The sequence below is a fragment of the Capra hircus genome, chromosome 13 (genome assembly GCF_001704415.2).
Source record: "Capra hircus breed San Clemente chromosome 13, ASM170441v1, whole genome shotgun sequence".
Classification (NCBI taxonomy): domain Eukaryota; kingdom Metazoa; phylum Chordata; class Mammalia; order Artiodactyla; family Bovidae; genus Capra; species Capra hircus.
In genome coordinates, this window is record NC_030820.1 from 51,819,088 (window position 1) to 51,845,072 (window position 25,985).

The 25,985-nt window shown below is 47.6% G+C and overlaps 1 protein-coding gene and 1 pseudogene across 6 annotated transcripts in view; both read right to left on the reverse strand.

The window, feature by feature from the left end:
* The window catches only part of EBF4 (early B-cell factor 4), a 66,030-nt gene extending 60,922 nt beyond the window's left edge, over positions 1–5,108 (reverse strand). For 4 of the 6 annotated variants that reach the window (XR_001919024.1, XM_018057438.1, XM_018057437.1 and 1 more), the window contains exon 1: positions 4,235–4,552. Coding sequence is in view for 5 of the 6 variants with exons in the window: in XM_018057438.1 (XP_017912927.1) it covers positions 4,235–4,371 (137 nt within the window). In the remaining variant the exon portion in view is untranslated. Of the gene's footprint in view, positions 1–4,234; positions 4,553–4,864 lie in introns of those variants that run through there. The other 2 variants (XM_018057439.1, XM_018057436.1) reach the window with 2 other exon arrangements.
* LOC102186881 lies at positions 24,206–25,389 on the reverse strand (annotated as a pseudogene).

Genomic DNA, 25,985 nt, shown 5'->3' on the forward strand with positions numbered 1-25,985 from the left:
CCCCCTCCACCCAAGAGGTGGAAGGAGTAAAACTGTATATCTTCTGCATCTCATCCTTTGTCTCAGCTTCCCTAAGGTCTCTGCTATATCCAGCTCTTCTTTCCCCCATCTTAGCATGATTACGTAAGTCTCCCTTTCCTCTCCTCTGCAGCTTCTCTTCCTCCAAGCATTCCACAGGCCCCAGCTCTCCCTGCAGGCATCCCTTGGGTCCCTGGGACTGCTGATAATCATCAGGCTGGGCCTGGCATTTCTGGTCTCAGCCAAGATCTATTGGCCTAGCCCTGCCCAGAGCCTAGGACATTACAGGCAGGAGGAGGACCTGGTGCCTAGAGGCAGCTGCCCAGGACCTGTGTCTAGAAGGGCCAAGTGGAGATGCTCTGGGACTGCTTCATATCCCCTACTCCCACTATTTCAGAGGGCTCTGCTTACCTGCCCCAGGAAATTCTCTCAGCCCCAAGGCCCCTGGATTGGGGTAGGAGGGTTGGGAACAAAACTCACTAGCTAGCTCTCCCATGCTTCCTCTTGCTCTTGCTTCTACCTAAAGACAGTCCACCCTGCTTCTCTCTGCCCACCCCCTCGCCACCCACCCACAGGCCTGCCTGCCAGGTCCCAGGCTGAGGAATGGCTATTAATTATTAAAGCAAACAAAAGCATTTCCTAGCAGGGAGGCTAGCCTGCAGCTACTTACAGGAAAGGCAGCCCCAGCTGGCTTCCCTTTCAGGGCGCTGCTAGTGTTCAGGGACCAGCTCACGGGGGAGGGCTAGCCTTGGTCCTCCAGGAGTCTACCCAGGCTGGGAGTCACATCAGGAGAGAACTGAATTGCTTCTGTGCTGAGCACCCCAGCAAGAGCTTGTGGGTCTGCAGAGGAGTCCAGAGAAGGTGGGCTAGGGCTGGGGTATGAGTCTCTGAGATAAAGTACTGTTGGACCAGGGGAGGGAGGGTCATGGCATTGGCCAGGGATTCTTGGACAGAGTTCCCCACTGGGAAGACCCTGCCAGCCCAAGGCTCCAGCCTTCCCTATCACCTCCAGGGTACCTCTCTTTCACCCAGAACTTTCCTTCCTGTTGGCAGATCTTCCCTCACTGATCTTAGCAGGCTCTGGGCCTTCTCCTCCTTCTGAAAAACTTTGATGCTGCAAAGCTGGGCAGCAGTAGCTGTTCCAGTGCCTGGTTCCTGCGATCAGGTGGACCACCAATGTGAACAGGGGAGTCTAACCAAAACAGACTTGGTAACCTTGTAACACACACTCCTGCTTCCTTCAGCAGATACTCATTACCCCCCTAACTGCTCGATCCTGGTGTCCAGGACCACCATCCAGGCCCTAAAGGAAGGTGTAGGCTGGCTGGGCAAGGACGTCCAGGACAGCAGGGCACAGCTGACTCTGGCCTGTGACAAGCATCCTTAGACAGTACTTAGAACTACTCCCCTTGGCTGAGTGAGAAGGCACACCGAGAAAAGGTGCTAGGGGGAGGGTCCCAGAGGTTGTAAAATTTTATCCAGTGTGTGAATCGGTCCTGGGAGCAAAGGAACTGTTTCAGGAGACATTGTTGAATGCTGAGTGTCACACAGAGGCTGAGAGGAAGCTTGGGATCAGACTGTGATGTGCCCTGAATGCTGAATGTCTGGGAGGCATTGGGGAGGCGGGGGGCGGTCACTGAAGTTTTTAACTGGGGAGGGACACGATCAGAGAAAAGTTCTTTGGAAATTTTCTTTGGCCCCCTTTGTGGCAGATGCTTTGGGGGCGTGGTGAGAGGCTGGGGCCGTGGACTAGCAGGCTGAAGTGTTACACTGGGGTAGGTTAACTTCAAGCCAGGGAGGAAAGTCTTGGAGGGCATGTCTTTGTGTTGAGTATGGGTCATGGTTAAGAGCTGGCCATGGGCACTGCGATTAGGAATAGGATATGGAGGGACCATCCAGAAGCCCTGACAAACAGGCAGCTGTGGAGTGAAGGCATAGAACGCATCAAAGACAGCTGTCAGACCTCAGGCAGCCTTGCAGGGAATGATCCAGGGCAAGTTCTTCTGAGACAGAGGGAACGGAGCCTGTGGAGGTGGAAGAGGGTCAGGGCAGGGAAAGGAATTCCTGTCATTGTGGTTTTAGGATGAAAAGACACGAACAGAGGACTGATGAAGGATCAAGAGCCAACTGGTGAGATGATGGCACCTCAGGAAGAGTAAGAAAGGAGTATCCCCCTCACCTGCTCCCCTTGGTGCCCAGAGGCAACCAAAGGTGTGGGGACTCCCAATCTGTGTTCTGAGACAAAGAGGTCTCTGGACTTAGAGATAAGCAGTCAGGACTGAAGAAATGCCTCTCTTCCAACTGGGGATGGGAAGGTGGGCATTCTTAGTCCTGGGGATGTGGCCCTGAGGACTCAGACTGGACACATTCCCCTTACTCAAGACCTCTTCCCTATGTGCACATAACACTGCTAATGCTCCATCTTGTGGGAGGAGTCTCATCTCCACACTTCCTGAACCTGCACAGGATACAAGGGCTTCCTCCTCATTAAACCTGCTGGCAGGATCAGAGGGGAAGGTCAGAGACAAATAGGAACCATAAACCCTGAGGCCCTAATGGAACCCTCCATCCACTCCTACAAGGAGCTCTCACCACACAGCCAGTGATGGAGAAAAAGACAAAGAAACTGACCACCTCAAATTAAACGAGCGCTTTCCTCATAGCTCAGTTGGTAAAGAATCTGCCTGCAATGCAGATGAGACCTGGGTTCAATTCCTGGGTCAGGAAGATTCCCTGGAGAAGGAAACGGCAACCCACTCCAGTATTCTTGCCAGGAGAATCCCATGGACAGAAGAGCCTGGCAGGCTAACAGTCCATGGGGTCACAAGAGTTGGACATGACTTAGTGACTAAACCACCACAAGTTAAATGAAAAACCAGGACCAACAGAAAAACAAGCAGGATACAGAACTGTGTGTATAACACAAGAAAAAAAGATGTCAATGGGAAGGAAATACATTACAATATTGACAGGTTGTTGTATTAGAGAGGTGAGGTTTTTGTTCTCTATTTTCTTTTTTTTCCTTGGAATATAGTTATATCATGAGCGAAAGTATGGAAATTGATTCAAAGACAAGATCTTTGAATCCTGAAGAGGTGAGCTTGGGAGAGAAGCCCCAGTGCTCCCTCTGGACAGTCATGAACGGACAGGAGTGCAGGAACACCATTCAGTTTGAACATGAAACAAAGTGTGTGTCTGTTAAGAGGTTAGGTTGGGGTTGGTGGTGAGGTGGTATCCCCTGAACAGGACTGGGGATGTGAATGTGTGGCTGGCGTTCAGATCTGGTCTGCCCTGAAACCTCCCAGCAGCATCCTTTCCAGCGGCTGGACAAGCAGTTGCTCAGACCTCTGGAAAGTTCAGCTCCCATGTGCCGCAGGTGTCTGCAGAGGCACCACTTCCTTAGTCCCAGCCACTGAGATCTTCAAGTAGGATGTCCAACGTCCCCTCCCCTTGTTCACAACTGGGGATACAAAAGCCCAGAGCCCAGGTGTTTTGTGAGGGGGCAGGTCCATAAACCTTTATACTTCCTTTCTAAATCCAGGAGTCCATCCCCCACCCAGGCTCCTGCGCAGACTCCTGCGGAGGAGTCAGAGGAGATGGGCGTGGGCGCTGGGTTCCTAGGGACCCCTTGCCTTGGGCCGGACCCACCAGAAAAACAGCTGGCGAACCTGCCCCATCCTCAGTCCCGATCATTCCTTCAAGCCGATTGCCCACCTCATCTCTTCCCCACTCTTCAGCCTGCAGCCGCTTCGCCGGCTCCCACACACCCCCATCCTCCAACTCTGAGGGATTAGAGAAAGCAGTAAGGTGGCTGGGTTTTGTGCCTTTCTTGGCAGAGATCCGTGGAACTGGACAAGGAGGGGCACTTAAGCTGCCTGAGAAGGAAGGGCCAGCAATTCCTTGACGACTAGTGGCTGGGGGACTGCGGGGAGCCCGGAGAATTCCTCCTCTTGAGCCACGGACCGCTGGGCACGCGAGCGATAGTCAGAAATCAGAGTCGGGACATCCAGGAGTGGAGGCAGAAGCCCCGCCCCGGCTGCCCCCTCCCCCCATCCTCTGGAAGAAGCACAGGCGCTCGGGGCAGGGTGGGCGCCAGAGCTTGCTGGGACAGTGCAGAGTTAGGGCTCCGTCCAACCCCTCGCCCCAGCAGTTAGCTGAGCGAAGGCGGCACGGAGCCGTCCAACCGGAGCGCGCCAAGTCGCGTCCGAACGCTTACCTCTGCGCCGCGGTGCTGGCGTCCAGGATGCCCGCGCCCTGCATCCAGGAGCGCACCGAGCCCAGGCCCGCGGGCAGCAGCGGCTCCTCCTTCAGGTTTAGCCCGCCGCGGGCCAGAGCGTCCTGAGCAGGGAACATAAGGGCGCGCAGAGTCAGTGGGCGCCCTCACCGCCGGGGATCCGATCCCGCCGAGGCTGCCGGGCGTCCTAGCTCCGCGCGCCTAACGGCACCCGGCGACTGCAGGAGCGCAAGCAGCGCCCGTCCCGGCCACTCAGTGCGCGCCAGCCTCCTGGGCGCTCCCTCGGAGAAAGCGGGTCCGCGAGCGCTGTCCCCTCCCCTCCCCGGGCGCGGGGCGGGGAGATGGAGGGATTTCCCCGCGGCCTGAGCGCCAGCGGGCGGACTGCGCGCGGGGCGGGGAGGGCGGGGAGCGGAGCCGGCAGCCGGTCCGCGCAGAAGCGCGCTCTGGCGGCTGCCCAGGGCCGCGGTCGTCGGAGGGGGTGGGGGGCCCGAGGCCCCGGGAACTGCCTCAGGCGAGGCGGGGGCGCGGGGCTGCCCGCCCTTTCCCCTTGCCGCCCCCACCCCCCGCTCGCCCGCCCGCCCGCCCGCGGCGCCGGCGCGGGACGCTGATTACCATCCGGGAGGAGGATGCTGCGGACGCGGAGCTCGGCGGCGGCGGCGGCGGCGGCGGCAGGAACAGCAGCAGCCGCGCGTCCCGGGGAAAGGCAGGGGCAGCGCTGGGCCAGCAGACACCGCCGGCGCCCCGCGTGCCCCGGCGCCCCGGCCCTGCCGCAGCCCCGGGCGGCAGCACCTGGAGCAGCAGCAGTAGCAGCCCCGCCGACTCCCCCCGGGGCCCGGTTCCCGCGCTGCCCCGCCGCGGCCGCCGCCGCCCGCCGCTCCCCGGGGCCTGGCCGCGGGCCCGGGCCATCCCGCCGCCGCCGCCGCCGCCGCCGCCGCTCCCTGGGGAGCGGGAGCCGAAGGGAGGGAGCGCGGGCGGGAGGAGGGATGGCGGGAGCAGGCGGGCCCAGGGGACTGGGGGCCGGGGGAGGCGGGGGCGGGGCGGCGCGGCCGGCCGAGGGGCGGCCAGGGACGTGACATCATCGGGGGAGGAGCGGCCGGGCCCGGGCCGCCGCGGCGGGGCGGACCCTGGCGAGTCGGTCGCCGGCACTAGGGTCTGCGGCCTGCCCGAGGCCGCGGGAAGGGACTGGAGGGACCAGCGTGGACCCGGGAGGCCCACGCAAGGAGCGCACGGGCCTGCGCGGCGGGGGAGCCCGGCCGAAGCCGGAGGACGAGCGGCCCCGCGCTCAGAATCCGCCGCCGCCTCTATGTCGCCGCTGGACTAAGCCCCGGCTTGGTCTCCGCTATCTTCGTCTCCCAAGTCCCCGCCGCACTCTCGGCGCTGATGCCCAGTTCTCGCACTTGCCGCTCAGTTCGACGCCTTCCAGCTTTTACTCTTGTTCTTTGCTCTCCCGGGCCGTCCTTCCCGCCTTTCCCCTGACCTCGGTTTCACCTCAGTCTGGGTCTCAAACCTCTCTCCCTTAGGCTGGGCCCCGGACGAGCAGAACGCAGTCGCTGCACCCACCCCACTTAGTTCAGTCCGTGACTTGCCTAAAACTAAAGAGTTCTTGTTTCCAACCTCTGCCTTTCAAACACCCCTTAGGTTTTGATGAGAGTTGGATACTGAGTTAGGATTCACTTCCTCTTGCTCTCCAAGAGCCAGAGAATTTTCCCTCTTAGATTTTCATACCTCTTAGTTCCCAGCCCAGAAATCAACTCACCCTTGATCCCAGAGCTGAGCCATTTCTACCCTTCTCCCCACATTTTGGCCTGGTGTTTCCTGGCCAAGCTTTGAACAAGCTCAGAAAGAGTCCAGCAGCTGCTTCATTCACACACCCCTGGAATATCTATTTTCTGCCCCAGCTGACTCCCATCCTTTTTTGGGGTGCTTCCAAATGTGCAGTTAGTGGTCCACCCCATAAGGATCCAAATGAGGTCCAGAGCCACTGCTGAGCTTCCTACCACTCCAGAGGCACACCCCGCCCCCTGCACCTCCTATCCTGACCTCTGTCCTCTACCATCTCTTTCTCTCTATGCTCCCTCACCTGCCCGGCTGTCACTCCCACTCAGACTTCTCAAGGCCTCAGTTTTTACCCCAGGTGAGATTATCAAAGGTAGTCTTCCCTGAAGATGACTTCTAATGCCAGTCTTTTTCTCCATCTCCTTTTCTGACTCTAAATCCTTGCTCCTCCCAATGTGGTCCTTCAACCAGCAGCTTCAGCATTAGTGAGAGCTTGTAGAAATGCAGAATCCTTGCCCAGACCTGCTAAATCAGAGCCTACTTTTTACCATGATCCCAGGTGACTGGCATGCATATTACACTTGAGAAGCAGTGCTCTAGAGAAACCCCCAAGGCTGTTCCATACTTGCTCCAACCCTCTCTCCAACCTTCAAACCTGCCTCTGGCTCTAAATTTCCAGCAGACAGCCTACCTGTTATTTACTGGAGAGATTACAGGGAATCTTGGCAGAATCCTGCTGTCTTTCTCAGCTGTCCATAGTTTTTCCTCCTTTCTCAGTCTTTTCACCCATCCTCTTTCCCCCACTGTGTCCCAGAGAAGCATGTGGGCTTAGGGACCTCTTTGCTCAGTCCCTTCTTCTGCACCTCCTGATGTTGTTCCATCTGATCTGATTGTTGATCCTCCTTCTTTCTTCTGCTCAGACCTCCTCATTCTTAAAAGAACCCTCCTTTTGTCCCCGCCTCCTCCTCCTCCAACTTGTGCCCCTCCTGTTTCTAAGAAAGTCCACAGGCACACTCCACCAAGGCTGCCTTGTCAGCACCCAGCAAGCCACTCTTGAAACCCTCATGGTCTGGCTCCCTTCCAGCTCTGCTGCTGTTTGTTCCTGTCTCTGCCTCAGGCCCTCTGACCCCCATGCAGCCCTGGGCTCTGCGCCTGCCTTGTTCACACACCTGAGAAGGCCATCCTGATGACCAAAGCATACCATCTCTCCTCTTATCCCTGGGTGTGCCCCAGCCTGCTGTGTGCTGCTCCCTTCTTCCTTTCCTCGTTCAGAGAACTCAGGCTTTTCCATAGTCTCAGAGGCCATCTTTGAGGAAACGATGTCCTAGTGTGGGCCTCCATCTGCTTCTGTTGGCCCTGAACACCCACTGGTGAGGACAGAGCTGGCCTTGACCCATGGGGAGGAGGGGCGCTCCTGCTTCCAGGGAGCGACCCTCTCCCAAGTAGATCTGCCCTTGAGCTGGAGTTGGGACTGCTTCATCTCCACGTGCCCAGGCCACACTCACGGCCATTCCCCACAAACCAGCCCTTCATCTGCGGCCCTACGTGATGAGGGTACCAATTGGACCCAGCAAGTAGAAAGCCACTGGGCAAATTTTGGGTCAGTTTTTAGAGTCAGAATTAGGTATTTCTGCTTTAGATCCAGCAAGTCTGTTTCTTGGAACTCTTTATTTTTATTTTGTATTATTTATCTTAGTTCCTTTGACAGAATTCTCTCAAACTGTTGTAGCTTCATGAGAAAGGGCTTTGGGGGCCTGTTGTAGCTGTGTTCACAGAGCTGGAGGGGTGGTGGTGATGGAAGATGCTGGTCCAAGGCTGCCAGAGAATCTTCCCTTTCAGATTTCATTCTTCTTAGTTCCCGGCCCAGAAATCATCCTGCCCTTGACCTGATGGCTGAGACATTTATGCCCATTTCCCCACCTTCTGGCCTGGTGTGTCCCGGCTAGGCATTGAACAAGCCCAAATTGATACAGAATGTCTTTCTGGCCCAGGCAGAGGCTCACCATAGACCACCAGCCCAGAGCCTCTGACCTCATCCTTCTCCATCATGGACATTTGTGCTCATCCCACAGCGAGGGCTCTTGTCATGTGCCTGGTGCTAGATAATAAGCAAAGCCTAAAACACAGGCCATGTCCTTATGGGTACCACAGTGTGGCGGTGGGAGATGTGTAAATCCTCATTGTCACTCCAGAGTGACCTGGGCTGCTGGAAAAGATGCAGGTGCAAGTACTCAGATCAGCACAGAAGGGCCTGAGCCTGAGAGGGGAGAAGCAGTCTTGGGCAGAGGATCAGCATCTGTAAAGATGCAGAGATGAATGAGTGGGTTTGTAGCACTTGCTTCAAAGTAGAAGCTTTTAGTACCTGGAGCATCATGCTTGTGCTTAGGGTTCCATGCTGAGGAGCTTGGGCTCTTTCCTGTAGGCCTGGGCCTTAAAACAATATTTTAAAAATCGGCAGAACCCCCTCCTTTCTCTAAAAGTTAGAGTGCAACACCATAGAAAACAAATCCAAAGTGGTGTATTAGGCGGAAGTGCACTTTCACTTTTCACTCTCATGCATTGGAGAAGAAAATGGCAACCCACTCTAGTGTTTTTGCCTGGAGAATCCCAGGGACGGAAGAGCCTGGTAGGGTGCCATCTCTGGGGTCGCACAGAGTCGGACACGACTGAAGCGACTTAGCAGCCGCAGCAGCAGCCCTTGATCAGACTGTGTTGGGCCATAGCGCCCCCTGGAGGCTCCAGAGTGTTAGCTCAGCACTTGGATCCACTTCATATCAACTTCCCTTGCCTGATGGGAATTAAAATACAGGAAGAATTTAAAAACTAAAGCATGCACTAGATAGGACTGTTCACATAGTTCTAGAAAGAAACAAAAATGGCTAGGGCCATCACAAAAGGCTTCCTGGGGGGCATGCCCCAGCTCTCAGCCTTCCTCTCTGTTGTCTCCTGAGGTCTCTTCAACTGCTCTAGGGAGACCTGCACTACAGGTGTTATTTGACCTCAGGATGATTCATCATCCTATTGCCCACACCGAGGCTGAGTTATTCAGTCTTATATGATACAAGTACTGGTGGGTACTTTGTCAGGAGTGTTGTACTCCCACCTTCATTCAGTCTCTGTGCTGGAGCAAAGGCTGTGTGTCGCCTCAATATTCCAAGTTGTCCACATCCTTTCCAAACACAAACCATCTCGAAGACAACCAATCTCAATTGCAGTCCCCACTGAGGAAGAGGATTGGAACCATTCTCTTGTGGAGCAAGATCTCCACAGGGCTGACCCTTTGTTCACCCTCCATCTTTCAGAGAAGTTTCAGGAACTGCAGGTGTCTAACCTAAAGCTGTAATATCACCAGCAGCATCCCTGAAGGGCTGCCCCTTAGCTACCCACAAGCAGTGGTGGAAATTTTGAAATGATAGTGTATGTGTATATATATATATTGCCCTCCTCCCACCCCCCCCCCCCCCGCAATTGTATAAGCTTCAGTCAGCAGGGAAGAAGGCTACTAAATCTTCCCTTAGGATCTGGAGTTGTGTAGGAACAGGAACAGTTAGGTACTCACATACTCAGTCCCATAATACTCTGTTTCTCTTTGGCCCTGATTCATCTTGACCACTTCTTCACCCCCAAAACATCTGCCACACTCTTCAAACCCTTCTTTCTAATTAGCCAATTTCCTCATATTCTCAACATTTCTTTAAATGGTTTCTCTCATCTCTAGCCTTACCTGAAACCTGGTGTCACCTGTTGTAGACTGTATGTTTATGTCCTTTGGAAATTCATATGTTGGAGCCCTAGCTTCCAATGTGACTATATTTGGAGACAGGCCCTGTGAGGAGAGGATAAAGGTCAAATTATGGTCAAAGGTCAAAGGATGGTCCTGACTTGATAGGACTGTGCCATTATAAGAATAGGAAGAAATAACAGAGTTTTCTGCCTCATGTGAGGATACAGCAAGGAAGCAGTCATTTGCAAGCCAGGAAGAGAGTCCTCATGCTATCAGATCGAACTCGGATTTGCTTTCCTGGTGTGAAGCAAAGCAAATCTACTGACATTCGAGTGTGGTTAATGAAAGTACAGCCTTTATTGGCAGGGCACCAAGTAAGGAAAATGGGTAGCTAATGCTCAAAAGACCCAAACTCCTTGACGTTTTTTAGGGAAGAGCTTTTAAAGGCAACATTGGGATGAGGGTTGCAAGCTGCATGATGTGCTCATGGAAATTCTTCTGATTGGTTAGTGGTGAGGTAGCAGGGTGTTTCAAGAATCTTTGTCATGTATCTCCTGATTCTAACGAGTCTGAGGTCTTTATGCTTGTGGTCTGCGATTTCTATGGAGGGGGTTGTAAAACAACTTGAGTAAAACAACTCAAGAATATGTGTCAGATTGTTATCTTTACCCCTTGAGGAGGAACTAGGGGTCCTGTGACTGTTTCATGGCTGAACTATTGCTTAAGTTATTATTACTTTTCTTGTTTGACTGATTTTCCTTTAATCTCTGCATTCCCTCGCTTCTCTGACTAGTAACTACTTGAGTCTGCTCCTTGGAATTCAGGGAAGGTCTAGGTGACTAAAACCCTCTTCTTCTTCTGTTTTTTTTTTTTTTTTTTTTTTTTTTTTTTTAACAAACAGAAACAGGGGAACACAGAGCAATCTGCCACTGGGGAGGCTTTATAGGCTTCTGCTCAGTTTCACTCACCAGAAACTGAATTGACTAGTGCCTTGATCCTGAACTTCATAGCCTCCAGCACTGTAAGAAATAAATCTTTTTGGTTAAGCCACCAAGTCTTTGGTATTTCTTATGGCAGCCTGAGCAGACTAAAGCAATACCCTAAGACACCCTTTCTTCTAATGGCCCTTTCTAGCAGTTACTGTTTATTCTTTCAGCTCACTACATGTAACTACTTGAAATTTGATTTTGCCCCACTTTCAAGCTAATTGATTTACCTGTTACTGTTTCATGAATGCTGGTAGAAGACACGAGATTCCTGGATCAGAGACAAAGAACAGCAAAGTACTCAAAGCACAGCAAGTAGCAAAAGCGTCGTTTTCATCAGTTCCTCTTGCTCCCACTCCCAAGTCCCATGGGAACAATGTGAAGGAGCCCTGTGGATGCCCTGCATACAGTGGGTTTGTTTTGCATTTGAGGAACAGGAGAATGGGGAACCCACTTCTTTTATAGAAGACAATAAGCAAGCTCTTTGCCCTGGAGAGAGATATTACTTTATTCCTCAAGACTGCTGTCTGCACACACACCCTGAGAAATAGTGCAGGCAGAGTGCTCAAGACCTTATATTCTTTGCATGCCCCGTAAAAACGTGCAGTGATGCACAGGGTCTATGGCATCTAAACTCTCTCAACAATTGACCTACACATTATTGGCTGAACTTGACTATTTATGCGAATATACCACTCCATTCACCACTCTCATTAATCTGATCAAATAGAGACTGAGACCAAATCTTCTCAATCTGTCTCAATCAGAATTTAATTAAGGCTACTATCAATAGACCTGGAGAAGGAAATGGTTACCCACTTCAGTAATCTTGCCTGGAGGATCCTGTGGACAGAGGAACTTGGCAGGCTACAATCCATAGGGTCACAAAGAGTCAGACACGAGGGAAGCGACTTAGCATGCATGCACGCACTATCAATAGAAACTCAAGGGACTTCCCTGGAGGTCCAGTGGTTAGGAGTCCTCCTGCCAGTGCAGGGGGGCATGAGTTTGATCCCTGGTCTGGGAAGATCCCACATGCCTTGGAGCGACTCAGCCCATGTGCCTAACAATTACTGAGCCCACACACCTAGAGCCTGTGCTCTGAGAAGAGAAACCATCACAATGAGAAGTCCAAGTACCGCAATGAAGAGCGGCCCCCATTTGCTGCAACTAGAGAAAGCCTCAACATGGCAACAAAGACTGAGCATGTAGCAGTAAGGTGTGTGGACCAAAAGGAGATGAAGGAAGTAGTCAGAAGTGTTTTGAGTTTATTTATTTTTAATTTATTTATTTTTACTGAAGGATAATTGATTTACAGAATTTTGTTGTATTCTGTCAAACCTCAACATGAATCAGCCATAGGTACACATATATCCCTTCCCTTTTGAAACTCCCTCCCATTTCCCTCCCCACCCCACCCCTCTAGGTTGATACAGAGCCCCTGGTTGAGTTTCCTGAGCCATACAGCAAATTCCCGTTGGCTATCTATTTTATATATGGTAAGGTAAGTTTCCATGTTACTCTTTCCATACTTCTCACCCTCTCCTCCCCTCTCCCCATGTCCGTAAGTCTATTCTCTATATCTGTTTCTCCATTGTTGCCCTGTAAATAAATTCAATACCATTTTTCTAGATTCCGTATGTGTGCATTAGAATATGATATTTATCTTTCTCTTTATGACTTACTTCACTCTGTATAATAGGTTCTAGATTCATCCACCTCATTAGAACTGACTCAAATGTGTTCCTTTTCATGGCTGAATAGTATTCTGTTGTGTATATGTACCACAACTTCCTTATCCATTCATCTATCAATGGACATCTAGGTTGCTTCCATGTTCTAGCTATTGTAAATAGTGCTGCAATGAACATTGGGATACATGTGTCTTTTTCAATTTTGGTTTCCTCACGGTATATGCCTAGGAGTGGGTTTGCTGGGTCATATGGTAGTTTTATTCCTGTTTCTTTAAGGAATCTCCATACCGTCTTCCATAGTGTTTGTATCAATTTACATTCCCACCAACAGTGCAAGAGCATTCCATTTTCTCCACACCCTCTCCTGCATTTATTGTTTGTAGACTTTTTGATGAGGGCCATTCTGACCAGTATGAGGTGATATCTCATTGTAGTTTTGATTTGCATTTCTTTAATAATGAGTGATGCTGAGCATCTTTTTGTGTGTTTGTTAGCCATCTGTATGTCTTTTGTAGAGAAATGTCTGTTTAGGTCTTTTCCCCACTTTTTGATTAGTTTATTTGTTTTTCTGGTATGAGCTGCTTGTATATTTTGGAAATTAATCCTTTGTCAGTTGTTTCATTTGCTATTATTTTCTCCCATTCTGAGGGTAGTCTTTTCACCTTGCTTATAGTTTCCTTTGCTGTGCAAAAGCTTTTAAGTTTAATCAGGTCCCACTTGTTTACTTTTGTCTTTATTTCCATTACTCTAGGAGGCGGGTCATAGAAGATCTTGCTTTAATTTATGTCATTGAATGTTCTGCCTATTTTCCTCTGAGAGTTTTATAGTTTCTGGTATTACATTTAGGTCTTTAATCCATTTTGAGTTTATCTTTGTGTATGGTGTTAGGAAGTGTTCTAATTTCATTCTTTTACATGCAGTTGTCCAGTTTTCCCAGCACCATTTATTGAAGAGGCTGTCTTTGGCCCATTGTATATTCTTGCCTCCTTTGTCGAAAATAAGGTACCCATAGGTGCATGGGTTTATTTCTGGGCTTTCTGTCTTGTTCCATTGGTCTATATTTCTGTTTTTTTGTGCCAGTACCATACTGTCTTGATGACTGTAGCTTTGTAGTATAATCTGAAGCCAGAAAGGTTGATTCCTGCAGCTCTATTCTTCTTTCTCAAGACTGCTTTGGCTGTTTGGGGTATTTTGTGTTTTCATATGAATTGTGAAATTTTTGTTCTAGTTCTGTGAAAAATGCCATTGGTGATTTGATAGGGATCACATTGAATCTGTAGCTTGCATTTGGTAGTATAGTCATTTTTACAATATTGATTCTTCCTACCCAGGAACATGGACTATCTCTCCATCTATTTATGTCATCGTTGATTTCTCTCATTGGTGTCTTATAATTTTCTGTGTACAGTTCTTTTGTCTCCTTAGGTAAGTTTATTCCTAGATATTTAATTCTTTGTTGCAATGATGAATGGGATTGATTCCTTAATTTCTCTTTCTCATTTTTCATTGTTAGTATATAGAAATGCAGGTGATTTCTGTGTATTGATTTTGTATCCTACAACTTTGCTAAATTCACTGATTAGCTCTAGTAATTTTCTGATACTATCTTTAGGGTTTTCTATGTACAGTATCATGTCATCTGCAAACAGAGAGAGCTTTACTTCTTCTTTTCCAATCTGGATTCCTTTTATTTCTTTTTCTTCTCTGATTGCTGTAGCTAGGACTTCCAGAACTATGTTGAATAACAGTGGCAAAAGTGGACACCCTTGTCTTGTTCCTGATCTTAAGGGAAATGCTTCCAGTTTTTCACCATTGAGAATAATGTTTGCTGTAGGCTTATCATATATGGCCTTTACTATGTTGAGGTAGGCTCCTTCTATGCCCATTTTTTAAATAGTTTTAATCATAAATGGGTGCTGAATTTTGTCAAATGCTTTTTCTGCATCTGCTGAGATTATCATATGGTTTTTATCTTTCAATTTGTTAATATAGTATATCACATTGATTGATTTGTATATATTGAATAATCCTTGCATCCCTGGAATAAACCCAGCTTGATCATGGTGTATGAGCTTTTTGATGTGTTGCTGAATTCTGTTTGCTGAAATTTTGTTGAGGATTTTTGCTTCTATGTTCATCAGTGATATTGGCCTGTAGTTTTCTGTTTTTGTGTTATGTTTGTCTGGTTTTGGTATCAGGGTGATGGTGGCCTTGTAGAATGAGTTTGGAAGTGTTCCTTTCTCCACAATTTTTTGAAAGAGTTTTAGAAGGATAGGCATTAGCTCTTCTCTAAATGTTTGATAGAATTCTCCTGTGAAGCCATCTGGTCCTGGGCTTTTGTTTTTTGAGAGATTTTTGATCACAGCTTCAATTTCAGTGCTTGTAATTGGGTTGTTCATAATTTCTGTTTCTTCCTGGTTCAGTCTTGGAAGATTGAACTTTTCTAAGAATCTGTCCATTTCTTTCAGGTTATCTATTTTACTGCCATATAGTTGTTCATAATAGTCTCTTACAATCCTTTGTATTTCTGCACTGTCTGTTGTAACCTCTCCATTTTCACTTCTAATTTTGTCGATTTGATTCTTCTCTCTTTCTTCCTTCATGAGTCTGGCTAAAGGTTTGTCAATTTTGTTTATCTTCTCAAAGAACCAGCTTTTAGTTTGATTAATCTTTACTATTGTTTCTTTCATTTCTTTTTCATTTATTTCTTCTCAAATCTTTATGATTTCTTTCCTTCTACTAATTTTGGGGGGGTTTTTGTTCTTCTTTTTCCAGTTGTTTTAGGTATAAAATTAGGTGTCTATTCAATGTTTTTCTTGTTTCTTGAGGTAGGATTGCTATAAACATCCCTCTTAGAACTGTTTTTGCTACATTGCATAGGTTTTGATTAAGTATATTTTTGAGGAGGCCATTCCAGTGCTCAGTAATACAGGACACTGGCAGATCGTAGTGAGTATGGCATAGCCATTGGATACCTTGACTATTGGCTCATTGTTGGGTGGCTTTTGCAACAAAGTGTGCATTGTTGCTAGGCAGTAGATGACCTGAAAGTCAAAAACAATATGGCTTAGTTACAAGGGCTACAGTGGTGAGGCCATAGTCTCCTGATCAAACTAGAACAGCAATACTGCAACTTGAAAATGTGCCCCAGTGTAGTGAGGCACCAGCGACAGTCCATGGAGAAGGCGATGGCACCCCAGTCCAGTACTCTTGCCTGGAAAATCCCATGGATGGAGGAGCCTGGTAGGCTGCAGTCCATGGGGTCGCTAAGAGTCAGACACAACTGAGCGACTTCACTTTCACTTTTCACTTTCATGCATTGGAGAAGGAAATGGCAACCCACTCCAGTGTTCTTGCCTGGAGAATCCCAGGGACAGGGGAGCCTGGAGGGCTGCCATCTATGGGGTCGCACAGAGTTGGACATGACTGAAGTGACTTAGCAGCAGCAGTGACAGTCCAGAGGAGGGGTCAAAGGTCTGGAATAGTCAATCATTCAGGAATAGGGGGGAACAATGCCCTGTGCAGTGTAGCCTCTTTACTATAAGACAAACAGCTTAACTTTTGGGAGGTGTCACAAGTCTGAAGTGGTGCTTTCTGAATCAGAAACATAGAGTTCTTTACTGTGTGCCCCATTCATGCTCGTGGATGTGTTGCCACGTCTGGTGCAATGATGGATCCAGGCAGTCATGGTGGTCATATGGGTAGTACAGGCTGGATCAGCAGCACGATTTAAGTTGATCTTATTAAAGAAGGGCCCTTAACCATGGGCATCTCCATGAGAGGCCCAGATTATCTGGTTGGCAGCTGAATTTGTTGCCAGTTTGTAGTTCCAAAGAAGAATGTCTTCAGCTTGCCAGTTTTGCAGACAAGACAGTTAGGCCATTGGCAACTACAAAAGACAGTAAAAATGTATTAAGTTTCAACAGGAGAGGTATGGCCAGAACTATGAGCACTGCCTTGAGTGATGCCCATTGAACAGAATAACTATGCCTGGTTTTGATTCTGCATAGCTGGAGCTGAGGTTGAACATGGACATCGCTGGTGTCAGCTGAACCACCAATGAACCAAGCAGGCACTTAGCAGATCCTCTGTGAATTGAGGGCCCCATTGAGCTAGCACTTATGCTTCAGGTGATGAAGTGAGGAATAAAGTTTTCCCCAAAGGGATTACTGCCACCCTTTCATGTAAAACCCAGATAATGTTAGATCAGGTATGCTCCTAAATACAGCAAATCTCCTACATACAAATGAGTTCCATTCTGATAGCACATTCACAAGTCCAATTTGTTTGTAAATCCAACAACATTAGCCTTGGTAACCAACTAACACAATGCACTATATAATACCATACTGTATTACTGTAATGTAATACCATTACTGTACCACATGTAAGAGGTTTATAATACTTTTCACACAAATAATACATAAAAGAACAAACACAGAAAATAAAGAAAATATTTTGAATCATAGTACAGTACCTTGAAAGGTACAAAGTGTTAGTCACTCAGTCATGTCTGACTCTTTGTGACACCATGGACTGTAGCCCACCAGGTTCCTATATCCATGGAATTCTCCAGGCAAGAATACTGGAGTGGGTTGCCAGGATATCTTCCCAATCCAGGGATTGAACCTGAGTCTCCCTCATTGCAGGCAGAATCTTGACCGACTGAGCCACCAGGGAAAATCTTGAAAGGTACAGTAGTAGAGTATAACAGATGGCACACAGTGGCTGGCATTGAGTGAACAGGCAAGAAGACTTACTGACTGGAGGAGGGAGAGAAGGTGGGAGGTGGTGGAGCTGAAGAGGGGAAGATGCAATACCACTCACACCTGATATTGACAGCACAGGTTTGGGCTCTTTGCTGGATTCACTTCAATCTGCTGCTGCTGCTGTTAAGTCGCTTCAGTCGTGTCCGACTCTGTGCGACCCCATAGACGGCAGCCCCCCAGGCTCTCCCGTCCCTGGGATTCTCCAGGCAAGAACACTGGAGTGGGTTGCCATTTCCTTCTCCAATGCATGAAAGTGAAAATGAAAGTGAAGTCGCTCAGTCATGTCTGACTCTTAGCGACCCCATGGACTGCACCCTACCAGGCTCCTCCATCCATGGGAGTTTTCAGGCAAGAGTACTGGAGTGGGGTGCCATTGCCTTCTCCCAGTTCAATCTACCCTCTTGAAAAAATGATCCAGGGATATCTGGGTAGTAGCTCTTTTGTTTCTCTTCATAGATGACTCTTTAACACTGGATAGCATTCTGAATGGCTGCTGCAACCTTCATGTACCATTCTGCATTTGGGTCCCATGCCTCAAAAACTAACAGTGTCTCTTCAAATAAAGAAAATCCCCTTGCCATTTCCTGTATCATGCATCTCTTTGGATCTTCAGTTACTTCTTCTTCCTCTCCTCTCTCTTCATTCTTTCTTTAGGCCTTCGATTCCATCAGGTCTTCATTAGCAAGCTCCTCAGGTTGCACACAAGGAATGGAATGAAGTCATCTCCTCTTGAAGACCTAGCTCCAGCTTTTCTTGCTGAAGGTCACTAAGTTGCTGAAGACCTCTTTGGACTCCTCATCCACCTTCTCAAATCCACAAAAATTGTGAACAAACTTTGCGCAAAGGTTCTTCCAAACCCCAGTCATGGTGATGGTTGTAACCTCATGCTAAGCAAAGCCAATTTTGTTTATGGCCTTGTAGATGCTATAGTTCTTCCAAAATTGTCACAAAGTTGTTCCTCATTCATCACTCACCCTTACTGCTTGATGAAAAATGTGACATAAATTATATTTCTTGGACATCCCTTTGACAGTCCCATCTCATTCACATTAAAAGCTGGGCGGGTAAACACATACCTTCATCAGTAATTTCTCAAAGTGTTTCAGGAAATTCCTAGGCAGTTACCATATCTGCACTTGCTCCCTTGTTACTTACTTATGGTTGGCTCTAGCCTTCAACTGGTGAGAACAGTCATGGCTGGCAGGAAAAGATGCGCCCTCTGATTCTTCACCATGGTTCTCCAGATCTTCATAAAAGCTTTTAGCTTTCTCTTGAATCAGCATTAAGCTGAGCAGGACTCGACACAGAGGCATCCTTATCCTGCATCCACACACGGAGAAGTTTCTCCATTTCCTTCATCACTTTCACACTTCTTCGATACTATTGTTGATAGCACTAGCACAGCAAACTTCACATGTTCCATGATCTTGTCCCTGTTCTTTAGGATTGTGCCAATGGTTGAATGATTCATGTTATAAGAATTAGCAATGTCTACCATCTTTTCGCCTTGCTCCATTCTCAATTATTTTCACTTTTGTTTCCATTGTTATTGCTTGACCCTTCTTAGCAGCACCAGCTACATCACTGCTGATTTTCCACTTGCTTTTGGACATCCTGGCCTTGAAATACAGATATTGCACTCCTGTCCTGTACACTCTGTACTGTGCAGTAAAATACACAAAGGCACAGCCACTCAGAGAGGATGCCTGCACGTGGCAGTGTACACCAGACACCTGATTGTACATGGAGTGCATATTTGCATGTTTGAAAGATCGCAACATGAAGGTTTGTATGTAGGGGACCTACTGTATAGCATTTCCATTTGACTAGCAAGGCCTTTGACTAAAAACAAACTGTGGAAAATTCTTCCAAAGAGGGGAATACCAGACCACCTTACCTGCCTCCTGAGAAATCTGTATGCAGGTCAAGAAGCAACAGTTAGAACCAGACAGGAAACAATGGATTGGTCCCAAATTGGAAAAGGGGTACGTCAAGGCTGTATATTGTCACCCTGATTATTTAACTTAAATGCAGAATACATCATGTGAAATGCCAGGCAGGTTGAAGCAGGAATCAAGATTGCTAGGAGAAATATCAATAACCTCAGATACACAGATGATACTGCCCTTATGGAAGAAAGTGAAGAGGAGCTAAACAGCCTCTTGATGAAAGTGAAAGAGGAGAGTGAAAAAGTTGGCTTAAAACTCAATGTTCAAAAACTAAGACCATGGCATCCGGTTCCATCACTTCATGGCAAATAGATGGGGAAACAATGGAAACAGTGATAGACTATTTTCTTGGGTTCCAAAATCACTGCAGATGGTGACTACAACCATGAAATTAAAAGACACTTGCTCCTTGGAAGAAAAGCTATGACCAACCTAGACAGCATATTAAAAAGCAGAGACATTGCTTTGCCAACAAAGGTCCATCTAGTTAAAGCTATGGTCTTTCCAGTAGTCAAGTATGGATGTGAGAGTTGGACTATAAAGAAAGCTGAGCGCCGAAGAATTGATGCTTTTGAACTGTGGTGTTGGAGGACTCTTGAGAGACCCTTGGATTGCAAGGAGATCCAACTAGTCAATACTAAAGGAAATGCAACTTCAATACTTTGGCTACCTGATGTGAAGAACAGACTCATTGGAAAAGACCCTGATGCTGGGAAAGATTGAGGGCAGGAGGGGAGAAGGGGACGACAGAGGATGAGAAGTTGGGTGGCATTGCCGACTCAGTGGACATGAGTTTGAGCAAGCTCTGGGAGTTGGTGATGGATAGGGAGGCCTGGTGTGCTGCAGTCCATGGGGTCACCAAGAGTCAGACATGACTGAGTAGCTGAACTGTCTGGGCAAGGCCTTTTTTGTCCTTCCTTGGATAGCCATCCAGTCCACATCTGTGTGTGTATGTGTGTTAGTCACTCAGTTGTGTCCAACTCTTTGTGACCCCATAGACTGCAGCTTGCCAGGCTCCTCTGTCCATGGAATTCTCCAGGCAAGAATACTGGAGTGGGTTGCCATTTCCTTTTCCACGGGTTCTTCTCAACCCAGGGATTAAACCAGTATCTTTCATATTGCAGGCAGATTCTTTACCATCTGAGCCACCAGGGAAGGCCAGATCCAAGTTTACCCATCCTTAGCCAACAAATTTGGAAAACTCAGCAGTGGCCACAGGACTGGAAAAGGTCAGTTTTCATTCCAATCCCAAAGAAAGGCAATGCCAAAGAATGCTCAAACTACCACACAATTGCACTCATCTCACATGCTAGTAAAGTGATACTCAAAATTCTCCAAGCCAGGCTTCAGCAATATGTGAACTGTGAACTTCCAGATGTTCAAGCTGGTTTTAGAAAAGGCAGAGGAACCAGAGATCAAATTGCCAACATCCGCTGGATCATCAAAAGAGCAAGAGAGTTCCAGAAAAACATCTATTTCTGCTTTATTGACTATGCCAAAGCCTTTGACTGTGTGGATCACAATACACTGTGGAAAATTCTGAAAGAGATGGGAATCTCAGACCACTTGACCTGCCTCTTGAGAAACCTATATGCAGGTCAGGAAGCAACAGTTAGAACTGGACATGGAACAACAGACTGGCTCCAAACAGGAAAAGGAGTACGTCAAGGCTGTATATTGTCACCCTGCTTATTTAACTTCTATGCAGAGTACATCATGAGAAATGCTGGGCTGAAAGAAGCACAAACTGGAATCAAGATTGCCGGGAGAAATATCAGTAACCTTAGATATGCAGATGACACCACCCTTATGGCAGAAAGTGAAGAGGAACTAAAAAGCCTCTTGATGAAAGTGAAAGAGGAGAGTGAAAAAGTTGGCTTAAAGCTCAACATTCAGAAAACGAAAATCATGGCATCTGGTCCCATCACTTCATGGGAAATAGATGGGGAAACAGTGGAAACAGTGTCAGACTTTATTTTTGGGGGGTCCAAAATCACTGCAAATGGTGATTGCAGCCATGAAATTAATAGACGATTACTCCTTGGAAGGAAAGTTATGACCAACCTAGATAGCATATTAAAAAGCAGAGACATTACTTTATCAACAAAAGTCTGTCTAGTCAAGGCTATGGTTTTTCCAGTAGTCAGGTATGGATGTGAGAGTTGGACTGTGAAGAAAGCTGAATGCTGAAGAATTGATGCTTTTGAACTATGGTGTTGGAGAAGACTCTTGAGAGTCCCTTGGACTGAAGGGAGGTCCAACCAGTCCATCCTAAAGATCAGTCCTGTGTTCATTGGAAGGACTGATGCTGAAGCTGAAACTCCAATACTTTGGCCACTTCATGCGAAGAGTTGACTCATTAGAAAGGACCCTGATGCTGGGAGGGATTGGGGTCAGGAGAAGGTGACGACAGAGGATGAGATGGCTGGATGGCATCACTGACTCAATGGACATGGGTTTGGGTAGACTCTAGGAGTTGGTGATGGACAGGGAGGCCTGGCGTGCTGCGATTCATGGGGTCGAAAAGAGTCAGACACGACTGAGCGACTGAACTGAACTGAGTCACATAGACCTCTATGGATCAGTTGGGCCTCCCTGGTGGCTCATATGGTAAAGAGTCTGCCTACAAAGTGGGAGACCTGGGTTCCACCCCTGGGAGGGGAAGATCCCCTGGAGGAGGGCACAGCAACTCACTGCAGTATTTTTGCCTGGAGAATCCCCATGGACAGAGGTGCCTGGCGGGCTATAGTCCATTGGGTTGCAAAGAGTTGGACACAACTGAGCATGGGTCAGGAAGTAAGAAATTAGTAGGTTCCAAAAAGAGAGACTTCTCTGGCAGTCAAGTGGTTATGATTCCGCTGTCTCATTGCAGGGGACACAGATTCATTCGATTCCTGGTTGAGGAACTGTGCCATGCATAAAAAAAAAAAAAAGGCCAAAAGGGAGGTACCGACTATGTCCGAAAGGTGATGCTGTTGTGCAGGAAACTGGTCTCTGAGTAATCTCAGTCATCGAATCAACTTTGTCCCATTTCCCTTTCTCTTCCTGGAATCTTATGGGGTTTCTTCTGGGTTGTCTAGAGGTTTCAGAAATCAATTCTGTACACATAGCAGTCCCTGAATGAGTGAATCCCCTCTGACATTTATGGGCATTCACAGTACAAACCTTTACAAACTTCAGTACTAATTACACTTCCAGCAGTGGCAGCCCCAACAACAGTACATTGAGTTGACCTCAAAAGATCCACCTGTGGGGCTTCCCAGGTGGCGATAGTGGTAAAGAATCCTCCTGCCAATGCAGGAGACTTAAGAGATGCAGGTTGGATCCCTGGGTTGGGAAGATCCCCTGGAGGAGGGCCTGGCAACTCACTCCAGTATTCTTGCCTGGATAATCCCATGGATGGAGGATCTCGGCAGGCTACAGTCCATAGGGTCGTAAAGAGTCAGACATGACTGAAGTGACTTAGCACAGCACGCATGACCCATTTGTAGGGTCAATTTAATTTCCTGTCCCCACTTCAAACTTCACTCATAGCCCATCAGCTGAAATTGGGTGATTTTTTTTTCTTGTACCTTCATTGAGATATATTAATAATTGATGTTTGGTGCTGTAAAAGTTTAAGGTGTAAAGCATACACCTGTGAAATGATTATCACAATAAGATTATCACATCATCTCATAGAGATGCAAAATTAAAGAAGTAGAAAATTTTTTCCTTGTGGTGAGAATTCTTAGAATTTATTCTCTTTCATATATAACATATTATAGTGTTAATTATATTTAATGTGTATACATCCTGAGTAGTTGTTTACCTTACTGCTGGGAGTTTGTACCTTTTGATCACTGTCATGCAATTTGCCTTCTATCCACCCCCTCATGACCACAAATTTGATCTTTCTATGAATTTGTTTGTTTTTTGAAGTATAATTGACCTATAACACTATGTTAGTTCCTGTTATACAACAAAGTGACGTGATATTTTTAAATTAAAAATGACCACAAATCAAAGTCTAGTTACAGTATGTCACCTTGTAAGGATATCACAGAGGTTTTCTTTTTGGAATTTTTGCAAGTTTTCATTTGTTCTGGCAATGAATGTAACATGGCATAAGGACTTAGGCCCTCAAGCTAGGCAAGACATTATGGCCGTTGGAAGAAGCACCATGGCAGCTGGCAGGAGGGGTAACATGGACTCTTGTTGGGAAAGGACTGAGCTACACAGATGAACCAAGGGAAGGTTTTAGGTGTCAGGGCCCAAGCGAAAAGGAGGATGAGGATGGACTGCCCTAGTCTTAACCTAGCGCTTTAAAAAGAAAAAAATATCCTTCCCTTCAGTCACTAGGGAGCTGTCCGAAGGGAGGGAGGCTTCCCTGGTGGCTCCGGTGATAAAGAGTCTGCCTGCAGTGTGGGAGACCCAGGTTCGATCCTTGGGTTGGGAAGATCCCCTGGAGAAGGAAATGGGAACCCACTCCAGTATTCTTGCCTGGAAAATCCCATGGATGGAGGAACCTGGCAGGTCACGGTCCATAGGGTGGCAAAGAATTGGACACGACTGAGCGACTTCACTTTCCTTTCCTTTCTGAGGGGAGGACATCTTATTACTTGCCCCTCCATGGACCTATAGAATCTGAGAGCAGGGGAGAAGAATGGAATGAGGCTGATAGGATAGCCAGAGTGGGAAGAAGTCACACAGTTCCCTGGATGGATGAGTCAAAACTTGGGCTTGGACTTCAGTTCCCCTTGGCCAGAACAGCATCTTTTCCTTCTGAAGAGGTCAGGTCACTTGAGCTCGCAGGACCGGGAATATCAGCTCTTTGGCCCCTTTGGTCCCTGGTTGTTGGGATTCCCTTGTGTCTCAAAAGCCTTGGAGCAATAAAGTTGCTCTCCAGGAATTTCTTTCCTAGTCAGCAAGCAGTCGGCTTTCCTGGCAGAAATGTCCTTTCTGCCCAATCTGCCCCCCAGGAGGGTGGGAATGTGGCCAACCCTCCGGAAGGGTCCCAGAAGCTCACATGGCCCCAGATGGAGAATGTGTACCTTCTTCATAGGCTTAGCACTCTCAGTCGTCCACCTCCAGTTCTTCCTGGTTTGGTACCAAGCCAAAGATTCCACTGTGACCCGGAGACTAGCGTCCTTCAAAACTGGTTTTGGGGGTGACAGGATGAAGAAACTTAGGCAAAGCCTCTGAGGCATGTCGCTTGATCTGCTTAAAGGAAGAATTGTTCATGAGGGAGCTGGCACTTGGTCTTATATCTGGGTTGCACAGAGTGCACTGCTCCACAAAGTGGAGGAAATGGGGTGAGAAGTTGTGGTGATAAGGGTGGGATGGCGAGTCGCCATCGGAGGTCCCGGGAGTGCTGGTGGCCAGGTTGTCGCTCAGGCCATAATTGGCTGCTGAGTATGAGATGCTCATGGTCAGCTCCTCAGGGAGGTTAGTACTGTTGTCCAGCAGGCAGGGCACTGTGCTGTTCAGCTTCTCCAGCAGCATCTAGGTGGCGGGCATATCTTTAAAGGGGACGTGGCCATCAGCCACTTCACAGGCCGTGATTCTCACACTGCAATGTCAAACTTGGCATCATAAACCTGAAGATTCTGCCAGAGCACTTATGAGCTGAGCCAAGGCAGAACCTTGATTGAGTACTTGAGAAAGTACTGTGCTGCTACTGCCAGCGACAGATCGTGCTGAGTTGCTGTGTAAGATCAGAATGTAATCGGCCGGTTTTGACTCTCCTGTGCACATATCCCATGTGGTGGGTGTAGTGGACCCTGAGCGCCCCCTGCAGACTGTAAGCAATTTCCAGTTCATTCATGCCGTCCATGAAGTGTGTATAGATGAGGTCCTTTGCAGAGCCATATGCAGGGAATGGTGCGACAAGCCACAGCTCATTATCTGCAATAAAAGCGGCTTGATATGGCAGGGTATTGGCATGGCTGAAAAACTTAGAGACATGGAGCTCCTGCTGCAAGAATGTCACCATCTCACTGGAACGAGCTTCTAGATTAATCCTTTGTACAGTCACATACTCTCCCATTGGTTTGTACTTTGTTAGATTCACTGTTATCAGGTCCTCAAATCCTTTACCTGTAATAACGAGAAGTTCATAACACCCTCCCTCCAGCAGAAAGTTACTCATGATCTCCTGTTTAGAGAAGGATGTTATCGACTCTGAACTCGCCATATTGGTCTGCAAATGGTTCCAAATCTCTTATGCCCTCAACAATGAACTTTTCAGAAAACTAGCGCCTAATTCTATTTACTTATAAGAAAAGACCTAACATGTAGACCTACTTTAATTTCAAAAATTTAAACCCAGTCTCAGCTCTGCCTCCTTGGTTTAAGGTTGCACTTCTGCCAGGCCTATTTCTGGGAGGCCAGAGTTACTGATTATATCTTCCATACTGTACATTTCATACCCCTGACTCATTTATTTTGCAGCTGGAAATTTGTACCTCTTAATCTCCCTCACTTATTTCTTTTCTGCCTCCTCTTCTCTCCCCTCTGGCAACCACCTGTTTGTTCTGTGTATCTGTAACTCTGTTTCTGTTTTGTTATGTTTGTTCATTTATTTTGCTTTTTAGATTCCATATTTAAGGGAATTCATAGCGTATTTGTCTTTCTCTGTCTGACATTTCACTTCAGCATAATACCCTCTATGTTGCTGCAAACTGCAAGATTTCATTCTTTTTTATGGCTGAATAATATTCCATTTCTTACATACACCACATCTTATTTATCCATTCATCTATTAGTGGAATCTTAGATTGCTTCCATATCTTGGCTATTGTAAATAATGCTATAATGTACATAAGGGGACATATGTCTTTTTGAACTAGTGTTT